Below are 23,377 nucleotides of genomic sequence, written 5' to 3'. Positions count from 1 at the left end.
CCAAAGGACCGATGTACATGAGGAAAAAAGAAGGGGAAAAAAAAGGAAAAGTTAGGAACATAAATAATTTCATGAATTTGTCTCTGGAGGGATCTTCCCTACTAAATAATACATTATCTACTCACAGTTCGCCTCCATAGAATAACTCTATAGTGTGGTACGCATTGATCACCGACTTCGCTCGTGACTACCGAGAGGAAGAGAGGATTTCTCTCTTGATCAGAAGCGATATAATTTTGATGCACTGTACATAAATAAAATTAATAGCCTTTTTATTTGACATCCTTGACTACATTAAATCGCATATTGTGAGTAACTCTTGCAGTAATTCTTACATCTAAGAGCTACTGCAAAAAATGCACAAAATATAATATTCTATGCATAAATTTTCATTAAACTTAACAATGATTAACTCGGTCGAGTGAATAAAGAACGTAAACCGATTTACATAAATGGAACGCTAATAAAATGTTCCATCATGTTTCCGCAATATTATGTGTATGAAAAGAAAATATGATTCAAAAATGTATATATGAGCAGAAATATTTTTAATATTACAAAATAATACATTATTACCTATATAATTGTTCTAATTACGATGGCAATATTGTGTTACAGATATACTCAACGTTCAACTTACGTTTGCCTAAGAAGTATTTAAAGTACCAACGCGTTTGGTATTCTGGATTTTCTAATATCGGCGTACTCGGCGAACCGAACATCTGTTAATGTAAAAATCGTTCATCGTTACAAACATAATCCGTGGCAGAAAGTGGGATACGATGAAAGAACGAAATGAGGTAAGAACGAGCAATTACGCGAAACGGGACGAATCTTTCGAGTGGTAGAAGAAAGAAGTTGATCGTTTGATCATTAAGCAACGCTTCCTCACCTCTTCTTTTTCCCCGAGAGAGTCTCCGTTCTCCACTCGAAATCTTCTTCCATTGTCGGCACCGTCCTGCTCGATCTGCGGCAGCTAGAAAGACATTTTTGAGTGTCGCAATTATCAAGTACATACATATAACATAAAATGTCAGTGTGAGTCAACATGCTCCAGTTTCAAATTTGCGAATTGTAATTCGTTTCGAACATGCGATTGAAATGGTAAAAATTGAATCTTAAATCTTTTCATGTAGATTTTATATAAATAATCTATTTCGAGAACTCGATTTCATTTCTACGAAATTCAGCGCAATCAAATTCTATTGAAAAATATTTACTCTTTCTTTTTCCCTTTCTCGCTTTATAAACCATTTCTAAAAAAAATTTAGGAGCTTTCCATTTGTGTTTGAAAGTTGCGACGGAATTGAAGGTAGACTGAACGTACGTTTCTTGAAATAGAAAAGTTGGATAATTAAGTAATAAAATTCGAATCCTTGAAAGAGAATTTTATGAAATAATTTAATAATTTAATAATTTCTTATTAAAATACACAAAGTATATAGTATATAATATATGCTTCACCCACGGATTTATCAAAGACGTACATTACATTTTCGATTGAAATTCTATTTGACAGACTTTTCACGCGATTTCGAAGAATTTTTCCTCCATATATCTTCCTATTTTAAACTGCCAGTTTTAAAACTGTGTCGCGTCCGAACATATTGTGACATGTCGTATATTAACACGAGCCAAGCACTGTCCGGATGCACCTTCGTCGAACTATACGATAAGCAAATCAATAGATAAACAGCAAGATAGAGGGAAACAATATAATCAGCTTACAGGACGTGTCATGAATTATCATAGGGCACTCATTCGTTTTATCGGAGTGATTAGCGTTTACCTTGCACAAGTACTTGTGCATACGGCTAAGAAGACCCTCGTAACAAGTAGAGCGAGGCTCTTACCTAGATATATATGTATATCTACTTTTCATTGTTTCCTTACCATTTCGACACTGCCGTAACATCGTCTCGATAGGACGCCTCGCCTCGCTATTGCGTCCGTGGTGGATCTGGAAATATAGTATGAAGCATGTTCAGATTTAACCCGAGCTTGTATACCGCGAGGATATATATTTTATCTTGAGAGATTTTTCACAAGACTTAATTAAACTTTACTCGTTCATATTCGCTGAAGACGTAGTTCCATAAATACGTTTGATTTTCTACGTGGTTTTTTTCTTTACGAAATGATTCGCACTATTCAGAAACAAATGTCCTCACTGCGCGCGTAAACATTTTTTAACAGTTCCTTTTTCTTACTTCTGTGTATACGCATTCTTACGGAATCGTTCTCACCAGGAAAGATACGCCTCGCGAGGAACAGCAATCTCGACCGAGAACACGTACCTATGTTTTTTTTCTAACAGCTTTATCGTGTCTCTTTTTGACGGTGCTTTCAACACGCGTCGTTTGCTATTTAAAAACTACACAGACTAAAAAAGAAAAACTGTTGAAATGTTTCTTAAATTGTCTACCTCCGAAATTAATCCTACGTTGCGAATTGATTTCTGTACTCATAGAGTGACCCACAATTTTGCCTTTAATTTTAATGACAGCGACTGACTGTTTTGTTCAATCTAAACTCCATTTTTCTTTAACTAAAATTATCGTGACGTAGATAAAAGTCTTTGCTCTCATTTTAAATCAAACAATTTTTTTTTTTAATTTTAATTTAAGAATAGAATTTAATTATCGAGAGAGGTTTAATATGGAAAAGTTAAAACAAAAAGATGATGTTTCCCTAGAAATTTCCCCTAAAACGCATTAATTACATTGGGCAAATAATCTATCATATTAAACGGTTGTGGAACCACGTTCCTCGATATTCTCTCTCGCGGATAGGAAGATTAAACGGTAAAATGCTATCGGCAGGATAATTATCATTGATTCACTAAATGTATCTCGATCAAATACAATCATCCCCCGGTAAGCGAATCGTATCTATCTCGTAGTGTGAACGTAATATACGATGGCACCCTTCGTCCACCGGCTCAATCCCTCTCTCGCGCTTCTCATTTTTCACGACATGAATATCTAGGTTAACGAGAAGCTACGTCGAGGTCGAATTGGCCGGGTAATCGGGAGAGGCCGTTACATGAAAGAGACAAAGAGAAACGGTTACTGTTCAAGATTCGGGATTCGCATGGGTCGCGAGTTTCGCACAGCGTTGCCCGTTAGATGTGTCGTTTCAGTGACAAGGTTTTATTGGTTCCTGAGTGAAGCAAATGGAAAAAGGTCAAGCAACAAGCAGCGTATTACTCGTTTTTTTTTTTTTTTTTTTTTTTTTTTCAATAAAAGGCAATAAATAAAAGGTAATAAAAAAACGAGAGTAAATTGGTATGGCATTTCACGCGGCAAATAGGAACGATAAGTCGAACAGCGAGAGAATAACGTGTTACATCTTCGAGGAAGACAGTAACGGGAATATAATTGATAGGCTAAATCAGTAACTTATTACTTGACTCGCAATTTTGGCTTCGCGTGATATCGTCGCTATAGAGTAGCAGAGATCACGCGTTAGAGTATAACGTACACATGACTGGCACGGCGATGTAGCTGCCTGAGCTGCGAAGAAGGCATGAGCGCCGCCACGCATACCGATCTGGATCTGTTCCTGCGTATCATCTCCTGGATATTCGAACTGGGTCGCAACGATTCCTCCTCGCTGTCGCTGGTCGTGGCCGAGCTGGCGACCTCGCCGCTCTCGTGGCGTTTCACTTTGCGGAACATGCTTTTCTCCGCGAAGCTCGTCCAGGATGACGAGGCTGAGGCCGTCGTCGTCGGATGCGTTGATGACGCGGTTGACGAGGCAGTCCCGGAGGAGACACCCCGCAGTCGCGAAACGAGTTTGATATCCAAGCATAGCATTTTCGCTGTCTTTTTTTTCTTCTTCTTTTTTTCTCTTTTGAATTGCGTGGCGATGTCTCTCTACGTATTATGTACAATTTAACAGTATGACTATGCACAACTACGCGATTTTATTTCACATACAGCATGCGCCACTAGCTTGGTATGTTCCCCTTTTGGTAGCATCATCATCATCATCATAATGTCGTTGAACAGCCGGCGAGTGTCGGCACCCGCATCGCTGTGCGACTTGTGCAAAACCAAATTGCCGCACGTTGCAACGCGGTGAGGGTCGGCCAGAAGAAACTGCAGCAGGTATCGTAAGATTATTTGACGAATCTCGATTATGCGGCGTGGCTCGTTGTTTTTGGATACCGTTATGCACCGCGGCTGATGCTTTATATCTCAACGTAGCTGAGGAATACCAATTACGGTGAACGCCTCTTGTGCCATGTGGTAATTTGAATTCTCTCTCTCTCTCTCTCTCTCAACGTTCGGGTCGATGTTGGGCGATGTCGAATAGGAGATCACCGGTATATACAGAACGAGAGGAATGAAATGCGATCTAACGTGGCTTACGTGTGTACGTTATTTATGCGCCACTTCTGTGATCCTTTAAATGCTTCGATAACGTAACGCTAGATGCACTTAATGCCTTACAATAAATACGTCGCAATTTGTAGATAATTATCGCATACACCTGTAGAAATAATTATATGTCACCGCAGATAATTGTATGTACATATCGCAATATTAAAAAGTCAAATAGATACGATAAACAAATGACAAAACATCTTTTTTAAGATATAATATATATATATATATATATAATGTTTTTTTAAAATAAAGTAAAAAATTGGAAAACTATTTTTAATTCTATAACTCTGAATAAAATAAGTAGTTTATTTCTTCAATTATTTGTTTTAAAATAAGTAGCTCTTTCGTAACAATTTTTTTTAATTGTGTATTATTTTTTAGTTGTATTTCTTAATTTTATTTAATTTCTTAATTTTATTTAATGACAACTCTCGGATCTGCGCTTTACATTATTTTTATTAATGTATTATTTTATTGTTATTCTTTACTCTCTAATAAGATAAAGCATTTTTTAATCATTAATTCAAAGTTTTTCAATTAAAGTCGAAATGTTTTAATTAATTACGGAGCGGTGTGTAAATTAGTGCACAGAAAGAACAGTTTTACTGAAGTATCAAAAATTTAGTTAATACAGATCTAAAAATAATTTTATTGAACTATCAAAATAATTATATAGGACGCTTAAGCTGGTTGTTAGAATGTTAAAATTTTTTGCAGTGCTGCTCATCACGCTTGAGTTTTTTACATAATTATTTTGATGGTTCGATAAATTTTCAGATCTATATTTAATTTTAGATACTTCAGCATAATTGTTTTTTCCATGTATAATTTTTATTTAACACAGTACTAATCCAATATTTATACACGAAAAAATCCGCTAATTAATAACATTATCTAATTTTATACGTTTATTTGTTAAGAATTTTTTTATATTGGTAGATATTTTTTTTCTGCACAAGAGCGTTAATAAAAGATTAATAAACCTACGTATATGCAGGATATATTTTTATCGGACGATATTAATGAAAAACTTTCACGTTCTTTAATTAAGCAAATTTAACCAAGAAAAACGCGTAGAATCATCCCGTATTAAAATTATTCTCAGGATAATGACATTGACATAAGTAATAATGACAACTCATTTCGAACTTCAAGATATACTTTTTTGCTAACACGGCAGAAAAGCGTGATACATACGGCACGACCTTTACTTGAAGTTTTTACTTCGAATGCAAAAGATGAATTCAACAACTCCGAAATCTAATTAAAATTCTACTGACAGAATCGGATTCAAAATAACAGGATAAAATGAGTTGAGGAACTAGCATTTCTTAACAGTTGAAACAAGTATCGAACACTGGTATAACATGATAACAAGAAAGATTTGTACTGAAAATGAGGTAAGAGAATGAAGCGCCTACGCCAAGAATAGCATAAATGGCTAGATGTGATGAATGAATAACTGAATTGAGTTCATGGATAGACGACTCTACGCGTGCACGGTCGTTCGTCTCATAGATACTTTATCGGACATTGGACGAAGACATCGATACCATTGAAACGACCTTTTACCTTGCCGAAGCGTCCAATATCCGTGATATCAGAGGCCTTCGTGATAAGCGATGCGTGTCAAAGATACGTCCCGACACGTATTCAAGTAGGTCTTATTACTGTTAAATTCGTAATGTCAAATTATACCCAATTTGAGTTACTTTTAATTATTTCTGCGGGTCGCCATTATTCCTACTCAATATATCGTTAATTTAACTAAACCAATGGACTATTAGATATCAAAATAACAATGGTAACCCAATCTCTTAAGTTAAATAACATTTTGTTATTTTTAATTTCCATGTGTGTTAAAATGTAAATTAATCCATTTTTTGTGGTTAGTTTTAAAGCAAAGCATGTCCATATTAATGTACGCACTTAATAATAAATTCAAATTTAATACATCTTCTTCAGTTAAATTTTCGAATTAATTTCGGGACAAAATTTTTAATTCATGCAGACAAATTCAAATTTATCGGAGACGAGTCATTGACTTAAAAATACGGTGTTTTATATCTATTTCTACTAATTTAGATTAACTTTTATTTTCGTTTAATTTTTCTCTCTTTTTCTAATCTTAAAACTGCAAAAAGTTAAAAAGTATAATAAATTAAACTAATGCTGCTAAATTCACAATGCCAAATTATATCCTATTTGAGTTACTTTGGTTAATTATTTTTATAGGTCACCACTGCTTTTATTCAATATGTTAATTCAACTACGAAGTTAAATAATTTAACTCGAGGAAATGTATTAAATTTAATTCAAATTTAGTTTACTATTTACTAAATGCGTTAATATACATTGTTTATTTTGGAGCTGAAAAAATGGATTGATACACCTTTTCATACACACAGAAATTAAAAATAACAAAATGTTATTTTACTCAAGGAATTGGGTTACCATTGCTATTTAGATATATAATAGTCCTATCTTCGACAAACAGCAGTATGGATTTCTTTCTATCAATTTTTCGGCTCTATCGAAGAGTCGTTCGTATGGCCGATATTTCACATTTATGTATTCACGATATCGGCGATAACGATAGAAAAATGGCAGCTATCGATTATTTTTCTTTGATCTCACGGATCTTGCGAATCTCCAGCTGAGGGACAACGGATGTTGTCGGACGGATACGGTGATTCGATAACCGAGCCTGTGAAGTGTACTGTTGTGTATATAGACAAGACATGTAGAGAAGTTACGCTAACACGAGTCTTGCATTCTGTAAATTCTACGGGCAAGTGTCGGGTCGTGGAACATTCGCGTGGGAAATATCTAAGGTGTATCCAATACGCTTTCTTTTGCTCCTGCATTGAATCGCAAATTTTTCGAGAAAATCCACAAGCGAGCGGAGATGCTCTTTCGAGACGCGCGTTATCGCGCGGAAAAAGCGGATATTTAAATCTATTTCATAAATTAAATCAAGATTTGTTTAGGAACCGATTTGCTAGCTCAGAAGGAAAATCTTTTGTCGCGTGTAAATAGTGAAAATATATGAGAATGTCATCGAGCTTCTATTCTTCTTAACAGCGATTCCATAGAGACTTGAGATTTACGGAACCGTAGATATACGTATAAGAATAAGATATGTTCGCGTGTCACGTTCTCGAACAAGATCAGCCCTTTTTCGCTTCCGAGTGCGAAAAGAAGCGTTTCACTATTCTCAAAACGAATCAGAAGTTTCTTCAGAAACAACCTCGCTATTCAAGCCAAAGTCTTCTCTAGCATCAACTTTCTATAAACTTAACTTCCCTCCTTCTAAAAGGGAGTTAGAAGATAAAAACTTCACTTCGTAAAACACTTAGCTTAATTATAGTTTAACCTTTCTTAGAATAATTTACTGCACTAGTGCGATATTAAATTATGATTAACGTCAAACAGACGTTCCTTGAATGAATTGCTTTTGATATTTCTCTGTTTTCCTCAAAAGTTGTGTTTTCAAGTCTTCTGAGCAAAGTTAACTGAATACGTAAATTTTGTTTTATACAATAAATCTTAATTAAAAAATTAATTTGCTAAGTAAAAATTGGATCCTATCGATACTTTACTCTGCGAAGCGTCGATGTCGTTGATAGATGATACTTCTTCTCTTTTTTTTTTTATTTTACAGTTATGATTAAGTTGTTACCAACGTTTTATGTAGCATTTTAAATAGCGAGCCAATTAAATGTTGTGCATTTAGTCATTGAAAAAATCAAATTACTCCGATCGCGAGACCATATCATACTTTTTTAATGTAGCTTCACAATGCCATTGTGAGGCTACACAGTTAACTTGATTACGAATTACTGCCATGTACATACAATAATTGTTGACAAGTTACATCTATTTAAAGAATGAAGATTGTGAAGATTTAGATTTAGACAGTCACATGCAGTCGTTAGTTTTCTAAATTAAGTCCCTGCGACACTGGAAATACAACGGACTGCTTGGTCGGTCCGGACGCGAGGAATACCACTTGCGGAACTCTATACAGCACTGAACTACTTCGCGTCTTGGGTCTGCAACCCCTACTGGCCGTATTGCCGCCGCCGCCACCGCCGTCGCCGCCGCCGCCGTCACCACCGCCACCGTCCCGTGGCAAACCTTTACAACCCGGCGCGTAGCGCAGCAGCCCCCGCGAGATAGTGGCAAGTTCCTCGCAGTGACATGGCGACTCGACGACTGGCGCCGCGTCGACGAGTTCGTCGGTCCCCACGTCCACCTTCGTCTCTTGCTCCCCTGTCTCCTTCTATTTGTCGTCGTCCACTGTCTCTCCTTCTCCTCTGTTACCATATATCCCTCCCTCTTATCCACCACCACCTCTTCCTCTTCCTCACTTCTCGTTCATTTATCTATTTGTTCCTCCGTGTATGTACGCGTATACGGGGTCCGAGTGCCTTATCGCGGCACACGGTGACGTATGTCACCGCCGTTATTCGTGCCCGGCATAGCATATCGATGCGCGACCCTTCGCCACGATTCGGTATATAGGGTCTCGCGGTACGGTGACCCGTATTCTCGCCGGCACCAGGTCGACGCGGCGCTCCTTCAATCTCCATCGTTGTCCTGGCGACACCTCCCCCTCCCCGCTCCCTCTCTCGCTCCCTCTCTCGCACACCACCATCAAATTTTGGCACTCGAACGCCCGTTCGAACGGGGTGAGATTAGGGCGCGACTGTGCGTATCGGACCGACGAATTAGCACAGCCCGAACGTTAATCAGATTCTCTTACCGCCATCGGCAACGTCCTCGTGAATTGTAAATAGCCAGAGAATTAACCTGGATTTTTTTACATGAGATAACGCGATAAACCCTACGCGGCGTTTCCTACATAGAGAATGTTTGAGAATTGCTAAACTCATGGGAAAGTATCCCTTTTTTTTTTATGAACTCAAAACATTTCGAAAATTTTACGACAGAACTGTTTAACGTAGTCGGTGGCGAGTTAAACGGTATTGTCAACTTCAAAGGCTTGAATTAATGTAAAGAGAAAACTTTTTCCCCTCAATTTAATTGGAATGAATATTACTTTGATAGAATTTTAATTTAAAATGTTTTATATTAAATTATGTATATACATTGTTAAATTCATGTCAATAGAATGTCATGTCAACTCAATCTGAATTATTTTTTTATTATTTTTATACGTCGCCGCTACTCCTATATTATTTTTTTTAATACATCTTTAATTTAATTAAAACAATCGTGTTCAATAATTTAACTCGAAAAAATGTATTTATTAAATTTGATTTATATATATATATAATAAATTAAAGTATTAATTATTAAATAATTAAAGTTTAATTTATTATTTACTAAGTGTAATATACGTTAATATAACATAACGTACATACGTATATACATATTATAACTTAACATACGTTAATATAATGTTGTTTATGCTGAAACTAACCACAGAAATGAAAAGATTTATATTTTGATACATATGAAAGTTAAAAATAACAAAATATTTAACTCAAGGAAGATTAAGAAGAGACGAAAAACAGAGAGAGAGAGAGAGAAAGAGAGAAACTAAAAGATGTTCATAAATTTTTTCTTATTTTTACAAGAACTCCACAAATTTAAACAATTTACAACATTTATCATTTACTTTATAGAGTAAAATACGTATACCATTAATCACCATTTAAGTGTCGAGAAACAGAAACCTCGTAAATCAGTATATCATTCTGATATTAAATATTATTAATAAATTTTTATTTTAATATAATATTTGAAATTGTATACATAAACAATAAAAGTAATAAATAAGTGTGTTATAAATATATTAACAAATATTAAAATCTTTTTACGACCGTACATGTGATAGACACAAACAAGAAGAAGACATCCTATAACGGTCAAAACTAGATCACAGTGCTTATTGTAATTATGTGTGAATTTTATATACTGCGTATGCAGTCCTCCCAAAAATTGCGGTAGCAAGTATGCGTCAATGCTGAAATTTAACAGCGTCGCAATTTTTGGGGGGACTACATACGCAGTATATAAAATTCACACATAATTACAATAAACACTGTTATCTAGCTTTGATCGTTATAGGATAAATATATTGATTATATGATATATTATTTATCACACATTTATTTTTGTAAATACTTACATTTCTTATAGCTTCGTAATATATTATACATACATTACAAATTTGCGTCATTACATGAGAAATTTAAAGCGAAGTTTCTGAAAATTAAAGAATAAAAGTCCTTTGATAAACATATTCTTTTCTAGTGTAAAAAGCCCTACAAGAAGCAACCATTACTTGTTAAGAAACAAAACGTTAATCAAAATTTATTCAGTAGTTAAATATTTTATTAAGAAGCTAAATATATTTTATCTTCTTTTCGTGTGGCAGTGCAGCGGCTGAATTTGTATCGTCCACAGAGTGCTGACGTATTTACTCTTGTTTCTTTTGCTCAACTTTGCATTCTACATTGCAGCTGTCCTGCTTTCTGCATTGTTCGCATTCGAAACCTGCATGTGGTTCTTGCATGCGCATGTGTGCGATATTTCGTATTCAAACTTGCATGCAGTTCTTGCATTGTGAGATTACGTTAATATCGAAGTTGAAATGTATAAATATTTTCATTGTGTGTATTTTAGTTAGCGATAACGCGTTATTTTATTGTAATATCAATTATCGCTCCGATTTCATTTTGATAGGTTTTAGCATTACTGGATGCTCCACCAATTGTGTATTCATACGTTTTTGCGTGTATCCCTCTGTGTGTATAATTTAACTGAATGAATTAAATTAAATTAATAATTTCTAATAGAAATTATTTATATCGCTAAAGGTCGATTGTTTGTTGCCGGATAAAATATAATGCAGTAATTTGTTTAATGGACAAAAAAGAACGAAAGAGAGAAAAAGGAAAAAAGCGGGTGATTGAATAAACTGAAATTTATCAAAAGGTGGAACACGTACACAACCCAGTCTAAAGAAAAAGTATGCAATATATTTAAAAATAATATCGTAAAATATATCTTTGTATATCAATCTATTTTTTATCTCATACACATTACATATATATCTACGTTAATAGCGTGAAATGATGCATAATTGAATTATATCGTAATAATTTTTCTTCGCGATCGCCACAACTTATTGTGACTTTTATCAGTCGCTGATCTTATTTTTTGCTTTATGGAAAAGCAAATTGGATTGCCTATAGTATGGCAAAACGCCAAAAAATATAATATTTTCTCTATGATATACATTCTCGTACATTCCGTTTTATACGCCACACACGTGTATAGTGAAAAGATATTTTTGCATCAATTCATAAATTTAACTCGAAAATTTATACATAAATGTCGATAAAAGTTAACGAACGTTTTTTCGATCAGTTGTATGAAGAATAAATGACGGACGTGTAGGTAATGACAGGCTCATCCAATGTTTTCTCTCATCAGAGAACGAGTTTTCCGAGATGCGTGTACCAAGTCTTTCGCTGTAATAATGGTTTATCGACTCCCGATAAACTCTCCCAGGTGGCTCGTCCAGCCGGTGCATTCTTATCGACGACTACAAAGATGGTATAGGATTTCATCTCGCACAACCACAAAGCGGTAACCGATAAGCTTGCACCAAACTGGTGCGCGAGACAGTTTAAAATTGAAAATTCGCTCGTATAAGATTTGCGAATAGGATGAATGGACTTTATTTATCAAGTTTGTATTCGTCGTTTACCATTCAGGCTAATTCGCCAATGGTTCTTTAGACGAAATCAAAGAGTACGAATCACTCATGAAAAAATCATTTGATTTTAATATTGATTTTAATCGCGCTGAAATACGTCGGCGACGCTGCGAGATGCGCGCGCTGCGTATTTTAAGTGTGGAAAAGAAATCGAGAGTGACAGATGATCGGCATTATAGTTATCGCGTAGAATCCACAGACTGGCGCTACAAAAAAAAAAAAAGGGAAAAGCGATTAAAGTCGCTGCTTCCACGGCGCTATAAATAATAGAAATGGATAGAGCGATTATTGATTGCATGAACATAACTGCGCTTTCTATGAAGGGGTTGCACGAACGAGTGGATCGCTATATGTATACAGAATGTTCTTGAAAGTTGACGGTACATATTTTTAAAGTACTCGGATTTATTTTTAACTCATCGTAAAAAACGTTCGTGAAAACGTATGTGTACTTATACTCGTAAAGCCAAAGGAACAGCCGCACAGAATTCACCGCTGCATAGTGTATAATATATATAATTACAATACTATATATACTATTTTCATAAAGAGAGCTTTTAAACTGTGCGACGATCATTAAAGCAAAAGCCTTTTTAAATCAAAGGCGAGAGAGGAGGAAATTGTGCTCATTACAATGATGGCCGCTCATTAAAATAGCGAAGATTGTGCGATTTTTTGCAGGCGCGTCCTGTGCATTAATTGCATGCAATTTTGACTTCGTATCGATCTTTTCCATTGAATTTATTATAAGCACACAGCTCAGTTCAAACAAGGAGCCTTATTCTTTTCATGCGATAGTTCGTGCAAAACATGCAACAAATAGACCCATTTTCCGACAGTGATGCAATTGTAAAATTTGTTAAGAGAATTCTTTTAATACACATTGCTCAACACATGTAATGCCACTCTGTTATCTAACTTGAAACGCAATAATCTAACACAACTAATAATAGATATACCTATGCAGGCAGTCGTCTCGTGTTGTATAATTATAAAATGTTTCAGAGACAACTGTTGCATTACACTCGTAGAAAGTAACATCGAAACACTTTTAACTTAATAGCTGGATGTGTGTTGCAAACATTTACGTATACAATATATTTTTATCATAATTAGCGATTGCAAAGTACGCATCTTTCCGTTTGCGGAAAGAATACAGAGAGAAGGTTTATATACAGAAAGAGAATGATTTAGATAGATATATTCTGAAAATCATTTCGTTCACTATCAGATATCAGAGGAGCAATAGAGATCCCAATCCCTTGAGGTAAATAACACATTTTGTTATTTTTAACTTCCACACTGAAAGAAAAGATTGGCTGTTGCAGCCAATTTTTGGTTACATTAACCTAAACACTGTTAAATCTATAGTGTGCCAAATTTAACCTAGTATGAGTCGTCACTGCTCCTACTAAATTATTATGTATCGTTATTTTGTACTAAAACATTGGTTATATTTGACACTATGTAGTCAAATCAGACACGATATATTGTCAACTTTAATTATCGTTTTAATTAGTATATAATAACGATATATTTAGTAGCAACAGCGAGACTCACATTTAGTTAAATTTGACATTATACATTTAATAATATATTCGCAATATCAATATAGAATTTCGATAAGCTAATGCAACCAAAAATTAATTGCTGCAACTAATTAAAAATGCTATGCCATATTCAACCAATCTTTTTTTTTCATATGAGTGCATATGTATGTCACTCAATTCATTTTTACGTTTAGTTTCAACTTAAAACAACGTCTATATTAATATATGCTTAGTAAATAAACTTTTAAAAGTTTAAAAAAGAAGGTGTATAAAATTTTAGTCAAATTTAATGCACTTTCTTGAATTAAAGTGTATAATTATAAATTGTTTTAATTAAATTAATGACATATTGAATAGAAGTAGTGATAATCTATAGAAATGATTAAAAATAAGTCTAACTTGACATTATGAATTTAACAACGTTGGACTATCAAAATAATTATGCAGGATGATGAACAATACTATATAAAGTTTTAACATTCTAGCAACCAGCTTGAGCATCCTACATAATTATTTTAACGGTTCAACAAAATTACTTCCAGATACTTCTGTATGTAGTTAAATTTTTAGACATTTCAGCAAAACTATTTTTTCCGTGTAATTCTATTAAATTTGATTAATTTCGCGGTACATCCTAGATTTCACTCGAATAATACTAAATTTCAAGAACACTTCAATTTATAGAGAAAGAACAAACAGAATTCTCAGAGATGATTTTCATTATATCTTATCCAAATGAACAGTTGATATTAAACTCATTTCCTCAAATTTTCCGTATCAAATATGGTACATATCGACACGGCTGATTTCCACGAAAATACCGATATATTACCGAGAGATTTAATCGAGTACCGCGAAAATATTGATATAGTTAATAGATTTACACGATTTCCACGAAAACGGTGAAGAGGACACATATTTACATATATTGCGCAGTTACGAATTAAAAACAGATGGCGTGCCAAAAAGGTAGAGTAATCCGCAGTTAACGCGATTATACATATTTAACACACGCGGCAAACTCGTTCAGTATACGAAGCAATGTTTTCCGACGATTAAGTTAACAGACATCATTTTCGCTAATTATAGAATATTTAGGAGTCTCGGAAACTTTTCATCAGATTTCAGTCATCGATCATTTGCGCTCGAGTTTGGAACATTATTCACGCACGAAAAGTACGGTAAAGCCAAATGTGTGTCGCTGATTACGTAAATTGAAACCCGTATACGGTTACAGAGATACTTGCGAAAGGAGGACGCATCTCGAGTGCGCATGGCCAGTTTGCGGCGATAACAGCGCTGACCAATGTGGTTTCGCGGATAATGCGTGTGTAAAAATAGACATAGCAAGGTTTGTATGACTTGGAAACTATTAGTAATTTATATAGCAATTCTCTCTTTCTTTGTATACTTCGGTACGTCGTTATAGTTACCTTTAGTAGATGTACAGTGCTTCGTTAATTAAATCAGTTATTTTGGAAAAAAGATACAGATTGTAAAATCGAATTTATTTAACTAAGACATTGCGAATAAGAGGAAGAATCCTATTTTCGGTCAAAGCAGATGGTGTTTGATAACAATCGTATATGAATTAATTCGTATTCAAACACATTTAATTTTTCAGTTCTATAAACTGCGCGTCGATTCAGTTTGTCTGGGATGTCAAATGCAAATATAAACCGAAACTAGAAATAACATCACAAATTATATTGGTCATCGAAATTTAATAATTATATTAATAAGCATTTTTAAAACAAGCAACTACAAAATTGGAATTTTCATAACATTGCAGTTATATTTGCAAAAGAAACGCGAGCAACAATCGAATGTCTTTCGCATTGAAAAATATAAGACGATGGAGAATATTATCGTTGGGATGGAACGACTTTGTGAAGAAGACAGGAGAGTAACAAAGGTGTCCTCTATACACGTCCATCTTAATCAGGCTGACAAATGAAAAACATACGCGGAACTTTCCTCCACAAAGAAAGGAGCAGAGGCGGTGTCTTTATGACATACCGTCGTAGTTTTGCAGCTTTGCACAAACGTATACTGTTGCGTTAGACGCAACAGTATAGTATTTTCGCATTATTACGACTGAGAAAAAGCGCGCGATATAGGTGGAAAGTACGTTTTTAGGAAGTGGTATATACGACCGCAGCGGTTTTTTTTTTTGCGCATAAAGATGATTAGTGCATATATGTACATGTATACGTTAAACAAACTCACGAGGAACCACGGCGCACTGGTTAACGCGTATTACACACTCGTTTCGGTACAGAAACCAGTCGAGTCTTTCGACGTTAGCGCGAAAAGACTGCGATTTCGCTTCCCTCAGGGTTGATAAAAAAAAAAAAAAAAGAGAGAGAATTACTTACATCATCGAGAATTAACCTCGATATTTCGTTCTTGAGGTTGACATTAATGTAAAGAAAAAGTAGTAAAAACAAAAGGAAAATTTAGAGCAAACGCGTACAATCTTCAATGATAAAATAAAGTGTATAATAAAAATTTTTTAATTTTGTTTTGTAATCGGTCAGCTGAAAACTGTATTCGATTATCAATTTTTTGTAGGTACTTATTTCTGATATTATTCCTTCGCAAAGAAAGTAGTATAAATAAAAAATTCATACTACATGTATGATAAAATAAAATGTAAAAAAACTTTCAACATTTTTTTCGTAGTCTGTTATTAAGATGTTGGATTATCAACTTCGATATATATTTTTTCATAAATAATTAATTCTGATATTATTTCTTAAATATTATGTTCTTTATTTTTTATATTTAAATGCTACTTTTAAATTAAAGTTTTATATATATATATATATATATATATTAATTCTTGAGAGCTGCAATTTTAATATTTTTATATTCGTTTCGTATTTATTTACTTGTTGTTTACTCTGTAAATTATGTTATCCATATCTGGAATACTTGTAACATATATTATACGTTGTATATTATATATCTAGCAGGCTCGCGTGTAAAACCTATATTTACAGCCGCAGTACAGCCCCGTGAGAAGCGCGACAAATTCTGACGTATAAATATTTACCTTCGACATCAAACACACATCTATCGGCCGAAAGGGTTAACGACCCTGAGAGTCATTGAAGCTACTGAAGTAGCAAAGGGCATATTAGCTCGCGTGTCAAAGCATCGGCATTTCTCAGTATCCTCCGTCCGCGACGGTCAGGATGGCGCGTCGCCGCTACCTACGAAAGTCTTGTTATGCATCGACAAAATCGATATACCGTGCTTTCGAATGCGGGCCACCAGCGCGCGGTGACGTAATTGAACGATATACTCGCGGACATCGAAAACGCCCGAGTTCTTCCGCGACCATAATGCCATCGGCTTAACACCCGATACCGACTATCCACCTGGCTAACCGTGTAATGCCGTTTTTCCTCGCGGATTTTTCCCCCCCTCTCTCACCCCGCATCCCTTTACCGCCGTCTCATCTCGTCTCCCTTATGTGCTCCATATTTCCACCTCGCCCCGGTGCCCCTACGCTCGCCATCGAGATGCCTCGGTCGACTTCCACTCGATCGAGCGTGATCGAGATTGATCGGCTTGACACAAAAGAGCGGCAACGAACACTCGGTCCAGAGTCCAATAGCAAAAGGGTTAATTATAAAGAGCGAGGCACCGAAATCCGATATCGCGGAGCCACTCGCCGCGTTGTTGCTGCTGATATAATTCCTCTTGGATTAATATCAGTAATGGAATTGCCTCCAGACTGGTCTCTTTTATAACTATAGTATACTTTATGGACTGCTGACGTGTCTCGCGAGTACGTGGTTCTGCGAAGATTTTCACTGCAAGCTATCAATATTCTCACAGTTTTAGGGTTATTCAAATGAAATGAATTCGCGTGTGTTTAAACATTGCAATTGTTAAGATAATAATATTAGAAAAAAATAAACACACATACTGAGATTTTTTTAATTTAACTTTGTCCTTCTCTCATCTTTTTACTATGCTTTACAACAAAGCGTATAAGCAAAGTATTCTTAAAGTAGACTAAGAAATATTCCTCTAGATAATAATACCACAAATCGATGTCTCGAGAAACATTTCCGAAGCTCTATCGATTAAGGGTAATATCAACGGAATTTCGATGAGTCGAGTTTTTCGCAATATCTTCGCACAAATTATCAGAAATATGTGATAAGAATAGATGTAATGATATATACAGAATAGCTGTATATATAGACTGGGCATTCCATGATCTATAACATCTATGCTCCATTAGAAAGAATTGAACAGCGTCTCTTTTCAACTCGATATTTAAGAGAGAGAAAGAGATCGACAAAGAGAAGAAAGGAGGTGGGTGGAGAGAGAGAGAGAGAGAGAGAGAGAGAGAGAAAAGGATTCATGCTTCAGCACTTGACCCTTTTTAAATCGATAGACAACTTCATTGAAATGGCTGTTTTTATTGGATCTATGATGATAAGCGCACGTATGCGAAAGGAATTTTTTCCGATGACATTATATAATAGCATCGTGACGCCAGGAGGAACCTTTTATGGCGAAACATACCTGCTTTCGGTAGTTCATGCGTCTTTGCAGGGGAGGTTAATCTCATTATCCAGTAGAGAAACGAAGTGGATCATAAAGAAGGCAGTGTCTCGCTTGAACGCTCCGTTGCCAGATAAAGCAATTAAATTTCGAACGATTCAAATACGATACTATCCTCTGTGCAACATAGTGATCGAAAATATAATAGAATTTGTTGGAACACAAGCGAGGGAATATCTTGTCACTGCGATCTCGTAACGTGATATCCTAATTGTAATGTACATCCAGACGTAATTGAATAAACATGAATCATAAAACGTTATTGTGTAAATAATGTAAATTATAGCTAATTACATCAACGGGACCGCAGTAACGTCGCTGTTGAATATTCATACGTTTGTTTAATAACAAAATTTATTAATAATATCTCTTTTCATACTATATCTGTTTGTTATATGGAACTGTATATACATTTCTCCAATGTGTTCGAAAATTAGTGTTTAACTTTGTGGATATCTCTTCACCCCCGAAATACAGCATTGCGCACAATTTTCTCTTTCCTTTGTTTTCCATTTAACTGCGAGACTTCCTTTCCACTTGAGAGATAAATCGAAGATTATGTGACACATAAAATATAACAGCCGAACGCGACGTCGCTGTTCGATTACATCACGAAAACCATCCGACGCGGAATTAATTCAGCTACGCTTGAGTCGTTAAGAGGAGCTAATTAACGCGCTTGTAGCTAACGTATTAAAAATCGATGTCGGAGATGCGAACGCTCCAACGCCGCGCGACCTCGCGTTGGACTCGAACGATAACGCGACAGTCTTTGCATGTTAACTTTGCAAATTGATCTGAAATAATGGGGTGGATCCCCCCGAGGGAAGAGGTCGTCTATCGTTTCGGTATATCTTTACGGTACACTGTATCTGGCACGTGCCTGCTCGACCGCGTGCAGTCGAACGATACGCCAAGAATAATAATTTGCACAATGCCACGTATCGTTCTCGTTTTCTCTCTTTGTCTCTTTTCTCCAAGATGCAAGACCCCCTTTCAGATTGTTTTGAAATATTTTCAACCAGCTGCTCGTAAATTGTATGGGCATTATATGGGCATAAGTTCGCGTTCGCAATCATTTAATACCGTTTAATGTATCGCAGATTTACGTACGTTGTTCGGGAGATTAAAGAGCGTCCGCCTCGATTTTTGCATGCTGCAATCTGCGCGCTCATTGCCGATTATCGCAGTCGGCTTTATCGTGCACTGATCGCATTCGCACGATCGGCTGACTTTGACTCAATTAATTAAGAAGCACGGTTAACATCCCATTCGATACTCCTCAATCGAGATTACGAAACTAATTAAGTTCTAAAGTCATCACTCGCTTGAATGCTCACTAATTAAAAGTTTCCGCCGAATTCCTTTCGAGACATTGTTTATCAAACAGTGTTATCGCACGAATGCACGATGACGTTTTGGGAGCGGAAACAAGTAACAACCGACACTGCTCGCAAAAGTTGAGCAAAGTAGAAATGTATGATGCATTATGTAATTTTTTTTAGTAAAATAAAACGTAATATTGAGCATATATTATTATCGGCAATTCCAGCAACTCTCTATTAAACTTCCAAGCAAACTCCAGTCACTGACAATATATACGTTCTTATTACGAGAAAAAATAAATCGGTAAGTTTCTTAGCGGGACAATAATATTACGATTGAACGTACTTCCGTAATTCGAATGCAAGCTTTTATTCACATTATATGATTATATCGATTATATTAAGTTTAACATGTAAATAATTAAATAAAGTAATCCAAACAAAATTTAAAAATCTGATAAAAGCGTCTTATCGGTTAACACGAATAACAAATTTATTTGGTATAGTTGCAATACAGTTAATATTATACAATAATCATAAATATCTAAGGAGAGCACAATAAAAATTATATCGCTAAAGAAACATTGTTTCAATGACGAGAATGTGACATGATAAAAGTTGCAAAATAAATTTCACATTCTCGACTCAAGTAATAATGTAAATGTTTAATGTTACTTTGATGATCAACAATTAATATACAATTTACAATTCTGGAGCGGAGGGCTTGGAAATTTGTCTCTACGATTAAATAATTAAGCGGAAGCGGACTTGTATGTATCGCTCACTGGGGATCGAAACCTTCTTGCTCATCAATCAATATCAGCGAGCGACAGCGGCGGTCGCGGTAAACCAATTGCAAAGACCGCGATTGTTCGGCTTTATACTGGATTGATTGGTTCGCTTGTGGCTTGGTGCTGTCTTTAATGCCCTAATCTCAGAACCATTAAATTCTCAAGTCGCAGCAGTATCTGTTCCGAATACAAGGCAACTCAAGGTGAAGCACACAAAATTGATTTCGCTGAAGAGACTATTATACGATACACACGCTTCTGCGAACTCACGCTGTATAGACGACTGCATCAAGCGAGCCAGTTCTTTGGATTAAGACTGAAAGTTTCAATCTCTTATTCTTCGAAGTTTTTCTCCGTCGTAAGCTGTTTTTTTACTCTTGAATAACTCACGGATAAGATTTATCAAGAGCAACAACTTATTTTCTCCTTGATCGTACAAATTACGTTTAAAAAAAAAAAAAAAACTTCTGATGTTGTATCTATTTTTTTTATATCATGTCGTGTTTTTTTTTCTAAAATGTTAAAACTTTTTACAGCATTGTCATCAACATTTAAGAATGTTCTACATTATATTTTAATAGCCTAAAAAAAATTATTTTCGAGTCTGTGAATATGTTCTATATTCACAGACAGTATTTAAGAAAATTGATGAATCATACGCTTACCTTGCAGTCCATGGTAGCACCTTGTTGCCCTCCAAACTGATACTCCGCAACTCGTATTTGGTCCTGTATCGCATTGGCGAAGCGGGCACCGCGTTAGTATGAGCGACGTTTTTCATGCTCTTGGTGGTGGGTCCGGAGAGCGCGTGTCTTCTCGTGGACGTGCCCTCCTTCATTGATTGATTGATCGTCCGTCGTAGAGAACTCATCTTCGATATCACTCTGTCACGTTAACGCTGTTCACGATCCAGTTACGCGACCGTTCTCCATGTTTTTTAATCGCGTCAGACGAAACCGAATTGGAGCGATGCTCTATACGCTTCGGACGACAGTAACACGTACCCTCTTGATTTTCGTATTCGCGTACCGGCGGAAATTTTCCACTGAATAGTCGCGTGTCCCAAGAGCAGCTAGTCCTTTCGCAACGAGAGGACTCTCCATTCAACTGGCGTAATCTCCACCTACGAGGAAATTTATCCTCGCTGGATCCGGTTCTCCGTCGCAGAGATCTTCGACGACTTCGCTCGGCGCAGGCGGCAGCATCCCAGCTCGAGTTTCTCCAACAAACATTTATGGGATAAACACGGATCTCTCTCAATTACACACGCAAGACTCTTCGAAACTTTTCATTTAAGGAAAGCCCTATCCGTTCTATCACGCATAAACGGACGATTTTTCTCCGTTACTTCGCGGAAGTGGCTCGCAGAACTTCGTCGGAAGAGATTAGAGTTCGTTAATCGAATCCCCTCCGTCCGTCACGGGGCAAGACACCGTTCGCCTCGGCCGGTGATCGTATTCCCCTCGCGTCCGATCTCTTCGCGGTAACTCGTTAAGAGCGGCGCCATCGTCTCGGAGGGCTTCTTCCGGTTCTCCGCGATGCGACCGTTCCGGTATTCTCGTCGAATCTACTTTCCGCCGCTCTCCCGACCGATCGCAGGTGCACCGTAACTGGCCGCGCCGCTTTTCAACCCCACCATCCACCGGCGTCGTTTGCCACCATAACTCGCGTCGTCCGTTGCCGCTTTTGCTCACCACCTAGCCCCACTATCGTTTCTCGGCACCCCACGTAGACGTGTCGTCATCCCTTGCCGTAGGTATTCTCTTCTCTCTTTGTCCCTTCTCACCGCAGTACCCTCTATTCGCGCGCGAACGCGTGGCTATTAGACTATCGCTCGCGCCTCGCCGAGTCAATTAACGGCCGTCACGGATGCTGCGAACGCTCTGTCACTCCATATTGCGATTATTGTCACTGGAAGAGAATCTTCCGTACGTCCCACTTAATGTTCCTTCTTGAAAGCGAATACCGGTATCTAACGATAAAGTATCGTACCGTTGAAATTATTAGATTTGCTACAACCTCTTTGTGCGCACCGCACTCTTTTCTTCGACGGTAGACGATAATGGAATAAAAGGGACAGATGGCCACCTTATTGTTGGATCTAAAGGAGAATGATCAGGCACTTCGTTGACATATATATTAGCATTACCCGTCCAACGTTTCTATCGGAATTATTTGGGTTTTGAGAAGAGAATTTTTACGTTGCATGTACTTTATGTCAACATCGGAAACATTCTACCGAAATTATTCGGACCGAAAGGAGATCCTTATCCCGTTTTTCCACTTGCGTGACAAATATCAATATTATTTTAAATCCTATAAGAGAAAGAAGTTCCCCGTCGCGCGACAGAGGGATATCAAGATTAACGGGTTTAATCTCGCAAATTCACAAAGTTATTCCTCGGTCCGTAGTCATTTGAAGCCTGCAGTGTCGGGACTCGCATAAACAGTGTGCGACGCGAACGTATAACTTGGAAATTTATTCGCGAGATCTTCCATGTTTCGAGTGCTCGGCACGTAGTGTCTATGCGTCGCGAAGTTACCCGTGCGTGAACGATTGCCTACCCTTTAAACGAAGTAATCGTGCACGAGCCCTTACTGCGCGTCAGTTATGCACGAGCTCACGCACCTGGGGATTCTCGCAGAGTCACAAGTTTGCGCCAAGAAGCGGCGCCTTTTTTTTTTTTTTTTTTATTATTTTTCGCTATTTATTCTTCCGTAAATGTGGAATAATACGTTTAATTAAAGCCCTGCAGAAATACGCGATATTTCGGATCTCGCGCGATCATTAGAATTGCGAAATTTATTAGAGTGAATTAGATGATTGATGAATAGATGATTGATACGTTCCCCCCCCCCATCCTCCAATTCGGAGATTGATTTGTTTCTCTGAGAAGATTTCCATGTTGATCCATCACGTTCATTTCGCAACGACCTTGCAACACTCGATGATAAACGTCTTGCTAATTAAACT

General features: G+C 36.6%; 1 protein-coding gene across 4 annotated transcripts in view; it reads right to left on the bottom strand.

Annotated features, from left to right (window-relative positions):
- Positions 1-21,398, bottom strand: part of LOC108782295 (GTPase-activating Rap/Ran-GAP domain-like protein 3) — a 28,052-nt gene extending 6,654 nt beyond the window's left edge. Inside the window, exons 1-6 of one of the 4 annotated variants that reach the window (XM_018550537.1) lie at positions 8,272-8,312; positions 3,484-4,452; positions 1,894-1,960; positions 893-976; positions 641-722; positions 126-244 (exon numbers count right to left, since the gene is read on the bottom strand). In XM_018550537.1, the coding sequence (XP_018406039.1) occupies positions 126-244; positions 641-722; positions 893-976; positions 1,894-1,960; positions 3,484-3,818 (687 nt within the window). In that variant the 5' untranslated portion in view covers positions 3,819-4,452; positions 8,272-8,312. Of the gene's footprint in view, positions 1-125; positions 245-640; positions 723-892; positions 977-1,893; positions 1,961-3,483; positions 4,561-8,271; positions 8,313-21,068 lie in introns of those variants that run through there. The other 3 variants (XM_018550539.1, XM_018550540.1, XM_018550536.1) reach the window with 3 other exon arrangements.
- Between the last annotated feature and the right edge of the window lie 1,979 nt (positions 21,399-23,377).

The sequence above is a fragment of the Cyphomyrmex costatus genome, unplaced genomic scaffold, assembly GCF_001594065.2.
Source record: "Cyphomyrmex costatus isolate MS0001 unplaced genomic scaffold, Ccosl1.0 scaffold123, whole genome shotgun sequence".
NCBI classification, from domain to species: Eukaryota; Metazoa; Arthropoda; class Insecta; order Hymenoptera; family Formicidae; genus Cyphomyrmex; species Cyphomyrmex costatus.
Note: the sequence above shows the minus strand (reverse complement) of the source record. Positions and strands in the feature narration are given on the sequence as shown.